The following is a 14,201-nucleotide window of genomic DNA, read 5'->3' on the forward strand; positions in this document are numbered from 1 at the left end:
CCTAAGCGTGATTCTAGGAACACAGGGCGTGGGCTGGCTGGCCGTCCCCCCCTGCCCACTTCCCCGTTCTCCCCCTCGTCTCACTTCCCCCACTCTGTCCTCTTCCTCCAGGCACCTTGGTTCTCTTCCAAGTCCTCCATTCCCGCAGGTATGTACCTTGCTCTGCACCCTGTCTCTCCTCACTGGGGTGACTGACACCCCAGCCCCCTGACTTCAAGGAGCACCCCCCGTCCTCACCTACCAGCGGAGAGAACCACGTGGCTGGGCCAAGCAGAGAGGCCCCAGATGCTCTCCTTGCTCTCAGCAGGGAAGTGTCTTGACACACGAAGGCACCACGGGAAGCTCTGCCCCACGCTGACGGTGCCCAGAGCGGGCTCCAGCCAGTGCAGCTCCCTGGGGCTGCAGTGCTGCCTTCCGAGGCTGTTCTGCCGGCTACAACCTAGGGCTGCCCAATACGGGACCCGGGGGAGGGACCCTGGTCCAGATCCATTTTACACATGGGCAGGCTGGGGTTAGGAGATCATGGCTTGTATATTAACTGAGCACTTACTATGTGCTTAGCTGTTCTAAGTGCTTCCTGTGTATTCTTTTAATCCTCTGAACAATCCCGTGAAGCAGATACTATCACTTTGCTCCCTTTGTAGATGACATGTCACCTGCCCGAGTCACACAGTTAGTGAGTAGCCTAACTAAGGTTCGTACTGAGCAGCCGTGTTTCTTACCACCAAGCCCGAGAGTGGACATAAATGAACTCAAGGGGGCGGGTGCCTCAGAGCAGAGCCCGGGGTCTGGGCAGGCAGAATGCTTTCCTTCCTTCCCGGGTTAGCATGCGTGTCAGGTGCCGACAGACTGCACCTTGTTGGTGCACGTGTGCTCATTCAGAAGTGCTGGGATGGGGTGTGACAAATGGAACGGAGGTGCGGTCCCTGCCCTCGCAGCATGGCTGGTCTTAGAGAGGAGCCAAGAGTGTGGTGAAGGAGACCATGCCTGGAGTGGCCAGCAGAGCTTAGCCTGGCCTTCGGATGACCAGGGAGACCCCACTGGTGATTCCTGAGCTGGGTCCGCGTGGAAGGAGCCCTCGGTGGGGAAGGAAGGGTGTCCGCAGTCGCCATTCTCTTGCACTCTAGAGAAGAGTGGGCTGCTGCGGTGTCCACCTTGGGACAGCAGACGGGGCCATACCCTGAGGGTTCTGGCCTCAGTCACCAGGCAGAGGGACGCTGGCAGAGTCTGACCTGAGTCACCTCTCAATCCAGAAGGCGTGTCCCCAGACCATTCTGTGTGTGGGGAGGAGCCCCCACAATGGGCAAGTCTGGGGACCGGGGGCACACCCACCTTCAGGAGAGCATTGTTGTCGTCAATCAGCGTGTCGGTCACCTCCACATGGTTCTCCTCCACCACCTTCTGCAGCACCATGCGGAAGGTCCCAATGAGCCTGTGAGTGGCAGGGGGACATGGCGGTTTCAGGTGAAGAGGCCAGAGTGAGGAGCTGACATCCCAAGAGGCTGTGAGTGTCCGGGAAGGAGACGAGAGGGCCGGAGAGAGGTGGGCCTGCTCAGACCCCGGGCCAGGGTTGTGGGAGATGGCCTCGGAGCCAGGGCTGCATGTCCAGGAGGGTGTGCAACCCCCGACAACTGCCTGTGGTATATGCGTGGGCCCGAGTTCCTGGGGGAGCCCAAGGGCAGTGAGCTCCTGGCGGGATGGTCACAGACTAGGAGACAGGGTAAATGGTACAGCCTTTAGCCCCTCGGATATGTGGAATCGGGTTTCAGCTGAGCCCCTGCAGAGCAGCTGCCAGATGTCCAGCACAGGGGCTGCTGGGGAAGGGACGGAGGCTCCTGTACACATAAGCCACTCTTCACATTCGACCTCCCTAACCGTGACCAGCGTCTGTGCCCCCATGACACCACTGGCTCACTGGACCCTGTTTCATCCATAGTGATGCCCGCACCACCATTCTGCAACATCTTCCAGAGGGAGGACCCATCTGCTTGTGGGACCCCCACGCCCCCAGGGGAGAGGCAGCACAAGGCTGTGAGGAGCGCATATCTGAAGTCAGAGGCACTGGATTTGCAACCCAGCTCTGCCCCTTACCAGCCAGTCACCCAGCCCCAGTTCTCTCCGAAGATGAGCTAACAACCCCTCCTTCACAGAGCAGTCGTTTACAGGATGTCAGTCCTGTAACTCTCCATGACAAATGTGTCACATCCGGGTGCCCGGCACACAGCACTGCAAACGCAGCCCGGGTGTCACGGAGGGGGGACACCGTGCCCCACACTGTGCGTGTCTCTGGGCCAGCGCTTTGTTTTCTGTTTCCGGCCTCTATGTGATACTTTGGGTGCACTGGCAACCCCAATATCTGCTGGCTGAGTTAATGAACAACAGTGGGACCCCCATCAACGCTGATGGAGTCGCCTTGAACTCCGCTGCACCCTGCAGTCTGAAGGCTCGTGCTCTGGGGGAGAACGGGGACTCAGAGCGACCTCCCCGCGGGGCGGCTCCAGGTGCGGTCGATGAACACAGACACGCCTTTTCCGGGCGAAGGGACGAAAGCTGGGGAGGGCCCCCACAGCGCGTGAGCACTGGATGGGGCTCGGGGTCTTCTGGTGCTGCCCTCGATTTACCCAGGAGACAGGTGAGGCAGAGAGAAAACACAGGACGAGACGCAGCTCATGAATGGCAGGTCCGGGTGAGGGGAGGTATCGGGCCAATTCCCACTTAACAGGCACGGCGCCCACGTGGGAGCAGCCATGCCGGGTGACCAGGAAGGGCTTCCCTCTGGAGCCCACCTGCCAGCTCGCCCTCCCTCCCTGAGGGCACAACTGTTCATACCATTCCTCCCCGCTGCAGCCTGGCACGGCTCCTAGGAGCTTCTCAGCCCTAGCCCTGCCTTAAGGCTCCCCCCAGCTCAGGCAGTGCACAGAGAGGAGCGCCCGCCCAGCGGGGGCTCCGGGGACCCCCAAGCCATTGCCCCGAGTCTCCTTTTGTCCTTCTAAAGAGAGGGAGGCGAGCTGGTAGCATCTGCTCAGTGCGGACACTCTAACAGCAGACCTCGGGCTTGAAGGCACGCCCTGGCCTTTCTGCAGCCTCCCCTCTTCCGGTCCCAAGTCAGTGGGTCAGACAGCCGCATGCACAGACTCGTCTGCAGGGCCTGTTAAAGCACAGGTGGCCGGGGCCCACCCCTGCCCGGTTGCACTGGCAAGTGTTTCATGAGTAGCTGGGGGAGGGGAAGGGCGGGCCTGACCTGTAGCTTTTGCAACTGCTCACCCCCACCCCGCCCCCCGGCCACAAGCCTGGCCAATTTCAGGCTCCCCACAGGAGGTTGCTGAGCCCAGAGTTGGGACTCACACCCAGCACCTCCGCTCTCGGGAGCTGGTAGGATACAGCTCTGGCCCATCCCCGGCCCCACCTCAGGGCATCTGATTCACAGGGGGGTGGGGCCGGAGAATGTGTGTTTCTGCTGCTGCAGCAGCTGACGGCAAGGGAGAGGGGGAAACACGCTGAGAATTCTTGTTCTGAGAATTCTTGTTCTACGGCTGCTCTTTGCTGGCTAGAACTTGAGGCTGTTTTAGTCCCACTAGGAGCCGTGAGGCCCCTGATGAACCCAGTGACAGCCTTCCCTAGCAGGTGCCCCAGAGGACAAGCAGAGATGCTGCAATGTGACAAGACACCCCCAGGGGGCAGGGTGGAGCTATTCCCCCACGAGTGCTCAGAGAAGCCTCTGGTGCCTCCCAGCCTTAACTAAGGTCGTGTCTCAGACTTTTAGACTCCAGAGGGACCCAAGGGGAGGGCTTGTCCAGCGTTCTGTTAGGAAGGAGTCCCTTAAACACCCTCCTGACACATGCTCTCAGCCCCTGCCTGGCACCCACCCCCGTGGGTTCCCACCGTCCAGCAGCTACTCTGACAGCTAGTCCATGCTGCCACTACTTTTGTCACACAGGAAGCCCGGGTCTGCCTTCTGGCAACCCCCGCCCTCCCTGCCCCTCACGCCCTGACCCAAGCCTCCCCATGTGCACACAGACTAGGGCCGCCCCTAAAGGGAGGCAGTGTAGACGGCACAAAGAGCAGGCGCTCTGGAGTCAGACAGAGTGGGGTCTAAGGTGGGGTCCACCACCTGGCAGCTGTGTGACTTGGGCCAGTTCCCTAAGCTCTCCGAGCCTTGCTTTTTATCCATCTCCCCAAAGGAGGTGATGGCACTCGCTTCGCTGCGCTGTGTGGCCGGGAGAGCACTCCAGTGAAACTCCTCTAACACCGCACACTTGGCTGTCAGCCCCTTCTCCGCGTGCTGCCAGTGGCTCCTGCAGGGCTGGCCTCCTCTGCGGGATGGGCGTTGGGGGCAGAGGCACAGCCTCACAGAGCCAGGCCCAGAGGGTGGGGCTAGACGCCAGCGTGGCAGAGAGAATAAGCTTGTCACCACCCCCTAAAACAGGGGAGTTTTCACTCCTAACAGGGACCCCAACCTCCATCAAACAAAGATAAAAAATAGTATTCTTTGAAATGGGCAATAGATATTATCTCTGTTATGTAAAGTATGAAGAAGAGCATTTTATAAACCTTCGCTCTTCCTGCAGGTCTGCAAATGTGCTGTCTAAGCAGAAACGATGCTCGCTGTGAAAATGCAGATTTCACAAACATGTGCCTCAGTCCTCAGCACTGCTTTCAACGAAATGGGCCCTTCAGTCTCCTCCACAGACAGGAGGGGAGCCCTGACTTCGGGGTGCATGGTGACTCCCCAGGCAACCCCTTCCAGCCTGGTTGCCCTTTGTCCAGTCTGGCTGCAAACTCAGTGGGGTCTGCCTGTCGCCTCTCCTCCTTGGAGCGGGGCAGCTCGGAGCAGCTGCCTGGGAGGGTGGGGCCCAGGAGGTCTGGGTAGAGGACCCCGCTGTGTGACCCTGGGCCAGGGCCCTCTCTGAGCTTCAGTTTCCCCCGTCTGTTAGGCAAAGGAGCTGGGACCCAACCTTGCGGTCCTCTGACAGCCTCCTTTATGGGACCCACCCAGGGTCCCCACCACAAAGAGGGCATCCCCTAAAGAGCTCACAGCTGCCCAGGGGGCCACGCTGGCCCCCAGGGAGGATTCCCCAGGGATTAGCCATCAGGGAGTAGCCTCAGGCACATGCCGGCCTGCAGACTGACCACAATGGAGCTGCAACCAGGCACCGGGACCTGTCAATAATTCATTGCCTTCCCCCCGGGAGCTGGTGTCAGGTGCCCACGGCGGCCAGGCCTCCACCGCTGCCCTGGCTCCTGAATTATTCAGGACCCTGGAGACGGGTACCTGGGTCAGGCCATCCCCCCGGGGTCCTGGACAGGCAGGGGAAGCATAAGACCCTCTGGACCCAACACCTGGTCCTCACAGGGAAGTCCAAGGGTCCTGAAGGACTTGACTCAAAACAGGGCTGAGCCGAGCCCACGGGGGGGGGGGGTCCCCCTGGCCCTGACCAGGACCCTTTTTCCCTTCACTCCCCGTTTCTTCCTCCTCCCTGCAGCCCCTGGGACTGTGCACTGGGTGAGGGGCCCATTTTCCAAGCTGCCCTCCACCTCCAGCCAAATCAGTTCTGTTTCTCACACCGGCCTCCTTTCCCTCCGTGTCCCCAAAGGCACCCGTCATGGGACCGGGCTCTCTCCCTGGAGTGCCCTGAACCCTTCGGAAGAGAGCGGCCCCCAGACCCTCCCAGCCCTGCACGCCCTGCCTCCTGACCCCACGGACACGTTTATTTGTTCACTCGCACAAAGTCGTCATCCAGGGCCCCCGGCACCGCCCAAGCTGCGGGTGTAGCTTCGCTGGCTGGGCAGCCCAGAGCCATTGGTTTTGAACCCAAGATAAGAACTGACGTTTATTCTACTCGGCCACCGCTCCGGACTATTCATATTGTTCTGAATTCTGCCTGTCGCCCAGAGAGATGGACGGGACCCTCTGCTGGACCTCTAGCAGTGAGGGTGCTCACGTGGCGGGTGCGCTTCGTCGCAGAACGCAAGCTCCACGCGGGTCGGCGCCTCGCTGTCCTCAGCACCGGTCCGGCGCCCCACACACAGCAGGCGCTTAGTAAACGTTTGGGGGAATGAACAAATGACTGAATCTCTGTCTCAATTCTCGCAGCTTCCCTCAGAGGTAAGTACGCATCCCTTCTCCATGCGAGTGCGTTGGACTCAGGGAGATGGTGGAACCTGCTCAGGGTCACCCAGGAGGTGGCTGAGCTGGGACCTGAGGTCGGGTCTGCCTGACTCCTAAACCATCGTGCTTAACGGCCTCAGAGTGCTGGCCTTGCACAGGCGAGACGAACTTGCCCTCGAGGCCACAGATGGTCACCTGGGGAGACCAGCAGCCGTGACATTAGCTCCTGTGCTGGGCCCCGCTGTCCAGCATGGCACCAGGGGAAGACTGAAAGAAGGGGACAGGAAGCTGTGGTGGTGCAGGGGACAGATGGGGTGAAAGGGAGGCCTGTCTTGACCGGCAGTGACTGGGAGGCCTGGGGGGCTCTGAGGACAACGTGAGAGAGCAGATAGGGGGTCTTTTGAGATCAACCCAGGGCAGGCTAGGGGTGTGAGCCCCCTTTAAAACCCAAAGGAGAGGGCAGCCCCCAGCCCCTGCGGCCCCACCGCTCCTCCCCCAGCCCACGCTTACTTGTTGCTGAAGACCTTGCTGTAGTTGAAGATCTGAATCTCGAGGATCTCATTGTTGTCGATGCTGCTGGCCACTGGCCACTGGAAGGTCTGAGGAGAGAGGGACAGCTGTGGCCTTGGGTGGAAATGACGGGGAGGGGTGTGGGGACTGGGAGGGATCCCTGGTGAGCTGGCCCCTCACATCGGCCCAGCGCTCCACAGGGGCCAAGTTCGCACCTCATGTAATGCCAGCCACTGCCTGAGAGCGTGGGGTTGTTGCCCACTCCCCTTTCAAAGGGAGTAGCGGGAGGCCCCCAGTGACCGCAGGAGGCCGTATGCTGTGTGGAAGAACCTGGTGCTGACCGGGACCTCCGACTCGCAGCCCAGCGCTCCTTCCACAGCCTCACAGCAGCCTCCCGACTCCTGGGGTGCGTGCACGACTGGGGTGGTGCACCAGGGGGGCACTCCGGGGCAATGGTAAAGATTGTGGTTCGTGACCTTGGTTTTCGCTGTGTCCCCATCAAACTCATTCTAACTGCCCAAGCTCTGCTCAGGGTGGGAAGTGCGGGCTCCCCCGCTTCTGGTCAAACCACCCCTCACACGGGCAGTGTTAGCTCTGGGGAACAGATTCTAGCCGTGCAGTGTTATCAGGGTCACAGAAGAGGGTCAGCGTGTCTCCTACTCACTGGTTCCAGACCTCCCCTCACCCCTTCCATCTTGGCGTCACTATTAATTCAATCACAATGATGTGAGTGGGGGGCTTTCCCGATGCCCCAGCACCGGCAGCAAGGACCCAAAACAAGCCAAAGGTGCCGAGCAGCAGCTCCCTCAGGACTGCCCCAAAGGCCAGCTACCCACAGCCTTCGCCCAGTGCTCCCTGGGATGCAGAAGGAGACCAGGGAGGGGGAGTGCAGACAGAACCCACCCTAGGCGCAGTGCTGGTGTGGCACTGTCCTGGGGCGACAGTTCAGAGAGGCGGAGGAACCACAGGAAGGGCAGGCTGGCATCCGAGTTCCCAGTGGCATCTGCCTGGGCAGTGGACTCGCTGGTTTGTCCCCTGAGCCTCTCGGGAGACCCACAGAGCACCCCGGGGCCAGGACAGCGGCCACCGAGGAGACTGGTGTGCCAGTGTGGGGTTCATCGAGTGTGTGGTTTATGCTCTGTGGGCCAAGGGGGGACTGAGAAGGGCAGTCAGTCTCGAGCTGGCCCCCTGACACCCCACCCAAGGCTGCATGCCGGGGAGGGGTCCTGAGCTTAGGTGAGGCGGTGGTGCAGAAGTCAGGGTGGGGTGCAGCCAGCTCTCCTGGGCTGGCCATCCATACGGTGTGAGGCTGCTAAGGGCTTCCACAGAGCCCTCCTGGACAGTGTCCTGTGAGCCAGCCGGCGCTGGCCGGCCCGCCGCAACAATGGCCCCCAGGGCCAGTTGGAGGTCATCAGACAAGCTGCCGAACCATGAGGAGGGGCTGCGTCCGTGGCAGAGAACGAGAATCAGACTCCACCCCACCCCCCAGCTGGAGTGGAGGAGATGTGGGGGGCCTGAGCCAGCACCCCGTCCCACTCTGCACCTCGAGCCACAAGCCCCAGAGCCCAGAGAAGACCAGGCGTAAGGAGGATGACAGTTTGGAGTAGTCAACCCTTCTGAACTTGACTTTGAATAACTGAAGATGACGGGAAAGCCCTGAGGTCTCCTTGAACTGCCATTGAGAGACGGTGTCAAGGGGGGTTTTGACAGAGCCGTGGAAGGCAGTGGATTTTAAATTTCGTTTCATTTGTATACCCCCACCAAATTCACCCTGTTCAATAGTCTAGAGATGAATAATGATGATAGTAAGGGTGACGACAACTGCTATGTATAGAGAACTTTTTATCGTGCAGGGGTCTGCATGCTGTAGATGCATCAGTCCATTTAGTCTTTACTACAACCCGTGGGGCTGCTAGCGTGTTCTCTGCTGAAGGGACAGAGGAACTCAGGCTCAGAGGAGTAACAGGCCCTGGAGAACCTAGGGGCTGAGTGGGCTCCGGGGAGGCTCCTGGGAGCCCAGCCTGCAAGTCTGCCAATGCAAAGCCAGCTTCCTTCTCCCCGGCTGGGGGCTGGGGTGGCACGGGGCCAGTCTGGAAGGTCACTTCCAATGTGGGCAGAAGAATGGCCTTATGTCCCCTCTCTTCGGGACGGACCCAGTCCCAGGGAGGACCCCGATAGCCACCCCCTCTCCCTTGCCCCCTGGTTCAGCGGGAGTGGGCGGGGGCGGGAGGAAGGAGCAGAGAGGGAGCGGGCGGGGCGGAGCGAGCTCCGAGCAGGCCTCGGACTGGGAGGGGTGTGGGGAGTCCGGTCCGCAGGCCTCATTAAGCGGCTCCTGCTCCTGCTGTCTGGATGCCTCCAGCTCAGCGGAGTCTGTGGTTTTCTTAATGAAGTTGCTTTTACTGGGCTTCGGGGAAATAACCAAGCTCAGGAAGGGCCAGCTCGTTAGCGCCCTCGTTAGTGCTGAGGGGAGAGGGCCAGGGGGCCACAAGATTGCAGTTTCCCTGGGAGGAAGGGGCAAGGGTGTTTGATCCACCCCCGGGTCAGTGGGGAGGATCAAACACCGGGGGATTTGGGCTTTGAAAGGAGAGAAAAATGAGGAGGAAAAGGAGATGCCATTAGAGGAAGGGCGTGTTGAAAAGTGACATTAATTCGGTGAACACAGAGGAACAGCGGAAGTCGTTTTGAGGAAAAGGGACTGAGAGAAGAAACCTGCTTGTGATTTCTGTTTGCCCATCTCCACCGACACGCCCGGCGGCCCAGGGTGCAGTTTAGGGGTCCCGAGGGCCCACAGGAATGCAAAGCCGCTCATCATGAGGCAGTGTGCCGGGCCAGGGAGAAGGGGGGTCTGGGAGGGCTGGGCAGGGGGCGCCTCTGGGTGCCCAGCCTGGAGATGAGACTCCAGGGGTGCAGACCTGGACACGTGGCTGAGAGAGCCCTTTCAGGAGGTTTTCCAGGAAGGAGCCTCAGGGGGAGAGAACACGGGACCCGGGTGTTCACCGCGGGTGCCAGGAACTGAGGCCCTTCTCAGAGGCCTTCCCGAGGAGGGGAAGGCAATCCCATCGGCTTCTCCCACTGCCCACTTCCTGCCCCTTTTGGGGTCTTCCCTTTCCTCATGTTGCTGCCTCCCCACTTCCCACCCACTCTGCACCCTCCCTGGATTCTCCATTTCCTTCCTCTCCATTCGCCCCTTGGTTACCGTCCCCCCCCCGCCCCCCCCGTCCATGTTAACCTTGCATTCATTTCTCTCCGTCTCTGTGTCTCCCTCTCTGTCTCTGTCTCTCCCTCTGTTTCCCTGCCTCAGGGAAAAAGAGATAGACAGACAGAGACAGAGACAGAGACAGAGACAGAGAGACATGGGCTTTGTGCCAGGCCAGCGGCCAGCAGCCAGCAGAGGTTGCTGAGCCTGGTTGTCCATTGGAATCGCTTCTGGACACTTAAAAAATCCCCAAGGCCCAGCCTGCGTTTGAGACCGAGCCCCCGGAGGCTCTGCCTGGAGCCCAGGTGTTGGTATAGTGAGAGCTCCCAGGTGATTCCACGTGAGGCCAAGTTGGAAGACCTCTGCTCCAGGGAAAGACTTTCCTGATGAAAGCAAGTGCCAGCTCCCCTTCTCCCCCTGTTCTGGCCCACCTGGCCCCCTCCCGCTGGGGTTCAGAACGGGGATGGCTTCCCAACCTGTAACCAGCCTCCCAGCTCAAGGGAAGTGACAAGGACAGGACTTGGGGCCTGGGGTGCTCTTTGCAATGTCTGCTTGCCCTCCTTAGAAGCGGACACGTGGGCTTTGGTTTGGTTTGAATTTCCCACAGCTGTTTCCTCTATTTCCCCCTCTCCTCTGTCTGAGGGCATCTCAGGCACCCTGGGAGCAGGGAGCTGTGACCCAGTTCGCCAGCCCCAGGCATGGCCTTGACCTGGCTGGTGCTGGCCAGGGCGGCCAAGGTTGCATCCTATCAGCCCCAGCAATCTAGGACTCCACGGAAAGGTTTCCCCGGTGCGGGTTGGAGAATGACCTGGATTGTTCTGGGGCGCATCAACTGGCCTGGAACTGGCCTAAACTGGCAGTGTCCACAATATCCTTAAAGAGACAGTGTTCTGTATTTTGTGGGGGAGAAATCTTGGGGTGCGTTGCAAAGCTTCAGGGCACCGTGGAAAGAGACTGTCTTGGGAATTTAAAGACCTAAGACTCAGCTTGAGTTCATCCACTCGCTCGGCAATAGTCCCTGAGCCCTGCGTCGGGTGCCGGGCCCCTTAGGAAACAGACAGGTACATTCCTGGGTCCACGGAGCCCACAGCCCATGACTTCCAGGGGAAAGCAAAGTGGACAGGTGACAGCGGGTCCCCTTGACCCTCCAGCCACTGGACTGTCCCTCCTCTGGGCTCAGAAGGCCCATTGTCCATCTTTGTTCTGGGTCCATCTCCCCACTAGACTGAGCCCCTGGAGGGCAGGAATGAGCCTTGTCCACTTTGCAAGTGGCCACTGGCTCTGGAATCAGATGCACTTGGGGCCCAGTCCTGATGTGGCTACACATCACTGACCCGGGTGGGTCACATGGAGTTGTAATCCCATGGAAAGCTCTCAGCCCGCCCTGCCACATGCTGAGCGCTCAGCAAACAGCAGCTGCTTTGCCTACTATTTTCCTTTAAGTACTCTTGCCATTCTGGCCTCTCCTGTGGGGTCTGGGCCACACAAGGGCCTGGCTGAGAGCCAAACAGAACTGGCTTCAGGGGGGTCCGGGGTGGCCATTCCCATTTCCCCAGGGCAGGGGCCTCTGCCGGCTGCTGGCCTGGCGTGAAGCCCACCCCCGCTCCAGAGTTGTAAGTTAAATGCAGGATCTCAGGTTCCAGCCTCTGGGAAAGGAGACACCACATCCAGGCTCCGTTTCCACCCATTGTTGTCCGGAGTATTGTTCTCCTCCCCCGGCCGCGCCCTCCCACTCAGGTTCCTAGCTCAGCCCAGCCTGCCGCAGCCCCTCTCATCCTGTCTGGGTAGAGGAGGGAGAGACATTTGTTGAGTTTTTCAGCCATGCTGTTGCAGCCTGCTTTTGTTCTGTAAGACAGGCAGAGCGAGGTGTATATCCCCCTTTACAGACGGGGACACTGAGGCCCAGAGCGGCTGAGTGGCCAGCCCAAGGTCACGGAGTTTTTTAATGCCTCAGTGAGGACTGCAGCCCGTGTCTCCTGGCTCCCAGGCCAGGGTGCTTTGTACCTCCCCGAGCTGGCTCCCTAAGTCCCTGGGCGCAGTAAGGATGAGAAAAGGGATTTTCTGGGAAGCCAAAAGGCCTCTGGAGGATTTGCAAGGAGCAGCTGAGGTTCCTTTTCCAAGCTTGTTCTCAGACCGCTGACTGCAGGTTCCCTCGGGGCCAGCCAGGGAGGTTTAGGGTTTGTCTCCACTCTGGGCTGGGAGGCAGGCGCAGCCTGGGCACAGTTCTGGGCTCTGTTTGAGAGTCCTGGGCCCTCGCTGAGCAGGGAGCGGGTGGGAGGCTGCCCCCCTGCTTTGTGGGGTGTGTCCCACTGCCCAGTGGTGGCCAGGCTGTGGGCCACTTCTCAGAGGGAGAAATGGAGGCAGGGGTTGTGGAGGGACCCCACCCAGCAAAGCCTTGCAGGGGCAGACAGGGGGTCGTTTCCTACCGCTGTACCCAGAGCAGGCTGAGAAGCCACCTGGGAGTGAACTTGGAAGCCTGGCTTCGCCACTCACAGCTCTGTCACCTGGGGCAGGACTCGTGTTCTCTGAGCCTGAGCCTCGTCCCCTGCAGGTGGACAGTGGACGGAGGAGGACTTGCTCAGGAAGCAGCACAGCGCTGCTGTTTCTGGAAACTGCTGTCACAACCCCCCCACGGGGCTGTCACAGGTGGTGGGGGGGCGAGTGATGGGAGGGCCTGAGTGCTCCAAGTCATTTAGCGTCCTTGCCCCCATTCCACTCAGTGCCAGTGGGTTCGCCCCTGTGACAACCAGAAACTTCCCTGTCTGCTTGGCTGAGTACAACTTCCCCCCACGAGAGCTGCTTTTCCCCAACTCAGGGCTCCTCTCTGATGCTGCCACCTGCTTTTGCTTGTACCCCCCCTGGCTTCTGCCCCCTCCCGGGCCTCTCTCAGTGACCCAGAGGCTCCCCTGTGCCCAAGTTTTTGCACAAATCTTCCTGTGCCACTGAGCCTGCTTCTCCCTCTGGGGTACGTCTGTCTCGGGGCCTGGCACACATCAGGTGCTGGGACCACGGTCCTGCAAGTCGGGGCGGCACGGACTGACTCTCCACCTGGCCCAGGCTGGGTAGCATTGGGAAGGACATGGTGATTAACTTTGAATGTCATGTACACCTGTGGCTCAGGTGTCCCAGGGTGCAGTTAATGGAAAGGAGTGGCGGTGCTCTGGAAGGGGCATCAGGTTGCTCACTAGCTGGGGGCCTGGGTGGACATGTCCCCTGGGAGACTTGGTGCGAGGGAGGGAGTTGGGTGCTTTGCCTGACCCACGGCGGGCAGAGGCCCAGGGAGGTAGGGCTGTGAGAGACTGGGCCGGGCAGCCTGCATCTTCACGCACCTGGCCCCTCTCTCTCGGGGCCCTGATTGAGGAAATTAGGAGGAACTGAGAATGGACAGGTTGTTTAGTGGGGCACGCCTGAGGCCAAGGTTGCTGGGTGAGTACCCAGCAATGGTCCTAGAATCCCTCCTTTTGGTCATCACTCCACAAAGAGACTTCATACCTGTCATCGGCCCCCTTTGATGGATGCGGCCCCTGAGGCAGAGAAACGGAGGCAGAAATTCACACAGCCAGGGAGGGGAGGAGTCCAGGACAGAACTCTCCCTGGGGGAGGCACAGCCTGGGCTGTAAAGGCCAGTGGTTGCTCCAGAGCCGAGGTGAGAAGGTGGAGGCCTTGCTCCCCTCTTCCTGTAGCTCTGGGCCTCTGGACACGAGCGTGGGATGGGCCCAGGGTGAGGAGGAGACAGAGGTTCCGGGGGGGGGGGGGGGCCCTCCCTGCTCAGCCAAATGCCAGCCTCAAAGGGAACCGTCTGCCATGGGTCCTCCCAGCCCACACACAGCCAGACGTCAGAGGTCAAGCCTAGGAAGGAAGGGGCAAGCGACTGCTTTGTGCCCAGACAGTGACTTAGGACTGTTGGTTCTCACCCCAAAGTCAACCCTGGAGGAATTGCAGAGGCAAGAGGGAACTATGGGCTCCAGGAAGTAACAAACAAACAAATAGACGATTAAACCTGAGAAACCCAGGGAGACTGCAGACTGTTCGACTGCGGGGCAGATGGAGCTGCCCGCCTTGGGCCGGGTGAGCGGAGGCGGCCATGCCAGCATAGGTCAGGGGAGATTTCTGTCCCTTCTGCTCTTAGCTCCCCCGCCCGCCCACGTCCCCTCGGGGCAATCCTTGCTTGCTCCTTAGCTGATAAAATTGTGACAACAGCCTTGCTGGGAGACGACTTGATGAAAATAGGTGCTGATAGATCAGCCGCTCACACCCTCTCTCAGCAAGTCCCACGGCTAGTGTGCTTAGAGTCTGTAACAGGCTGCCCTGCCAGCCCTGTTTCTCCTTAAGGGCTCAGAGATGAGACTCCCCACCCTGCCCACCACCACCCACTCTTTCTCTGAC

General features: G+C 60.1%; 1 protein-coding gene across 2 annotated transcripts in view; it reads right to left on the reverse strand.

Annotated features, from left to right (window-relative positions):
• OTOF (otoferlin) overlaps positions 1-14,201 on the reverse strand; it is an 86,593-nt gene that overhangs the window by 50,063 nt on the left and 22,329 nt on the right. For both annotated transcript variants that reach the window (XM_028515244.2, XM_028515243.2), the window contains exons 3-4: positions 6,620-6,708; positions 1,333-1,432 (exon numbers count right to left, since the gene is read on the reverse strand). In XM_028515244.2, the coding sequence (XP_028371045.1) occupies positions 1,333-1,432; positions 6,620-6,708 (189 nt within the window). The remainder of the gene's footprint in view (positions 1-1,332; positions 1,433-6,619; positions 6,709-14,201) is intronic.

Source organism: Phyllostomus discolor, chromosome 6 (assembly GCF_004126475.2).
Source record: "Phyllostomus discolor isolate MPI-MPIP mPhyDis1 chromosome 6, mPhyDis1.pri.v3, whole genome shotgun sequence".
Lineage (NCBI taxonomy): Eukaryota > Metazoa > Chordata > Mammalia > Chiroptera > Phyllostomidae > Phyllostomus > Phyllostomus discolor.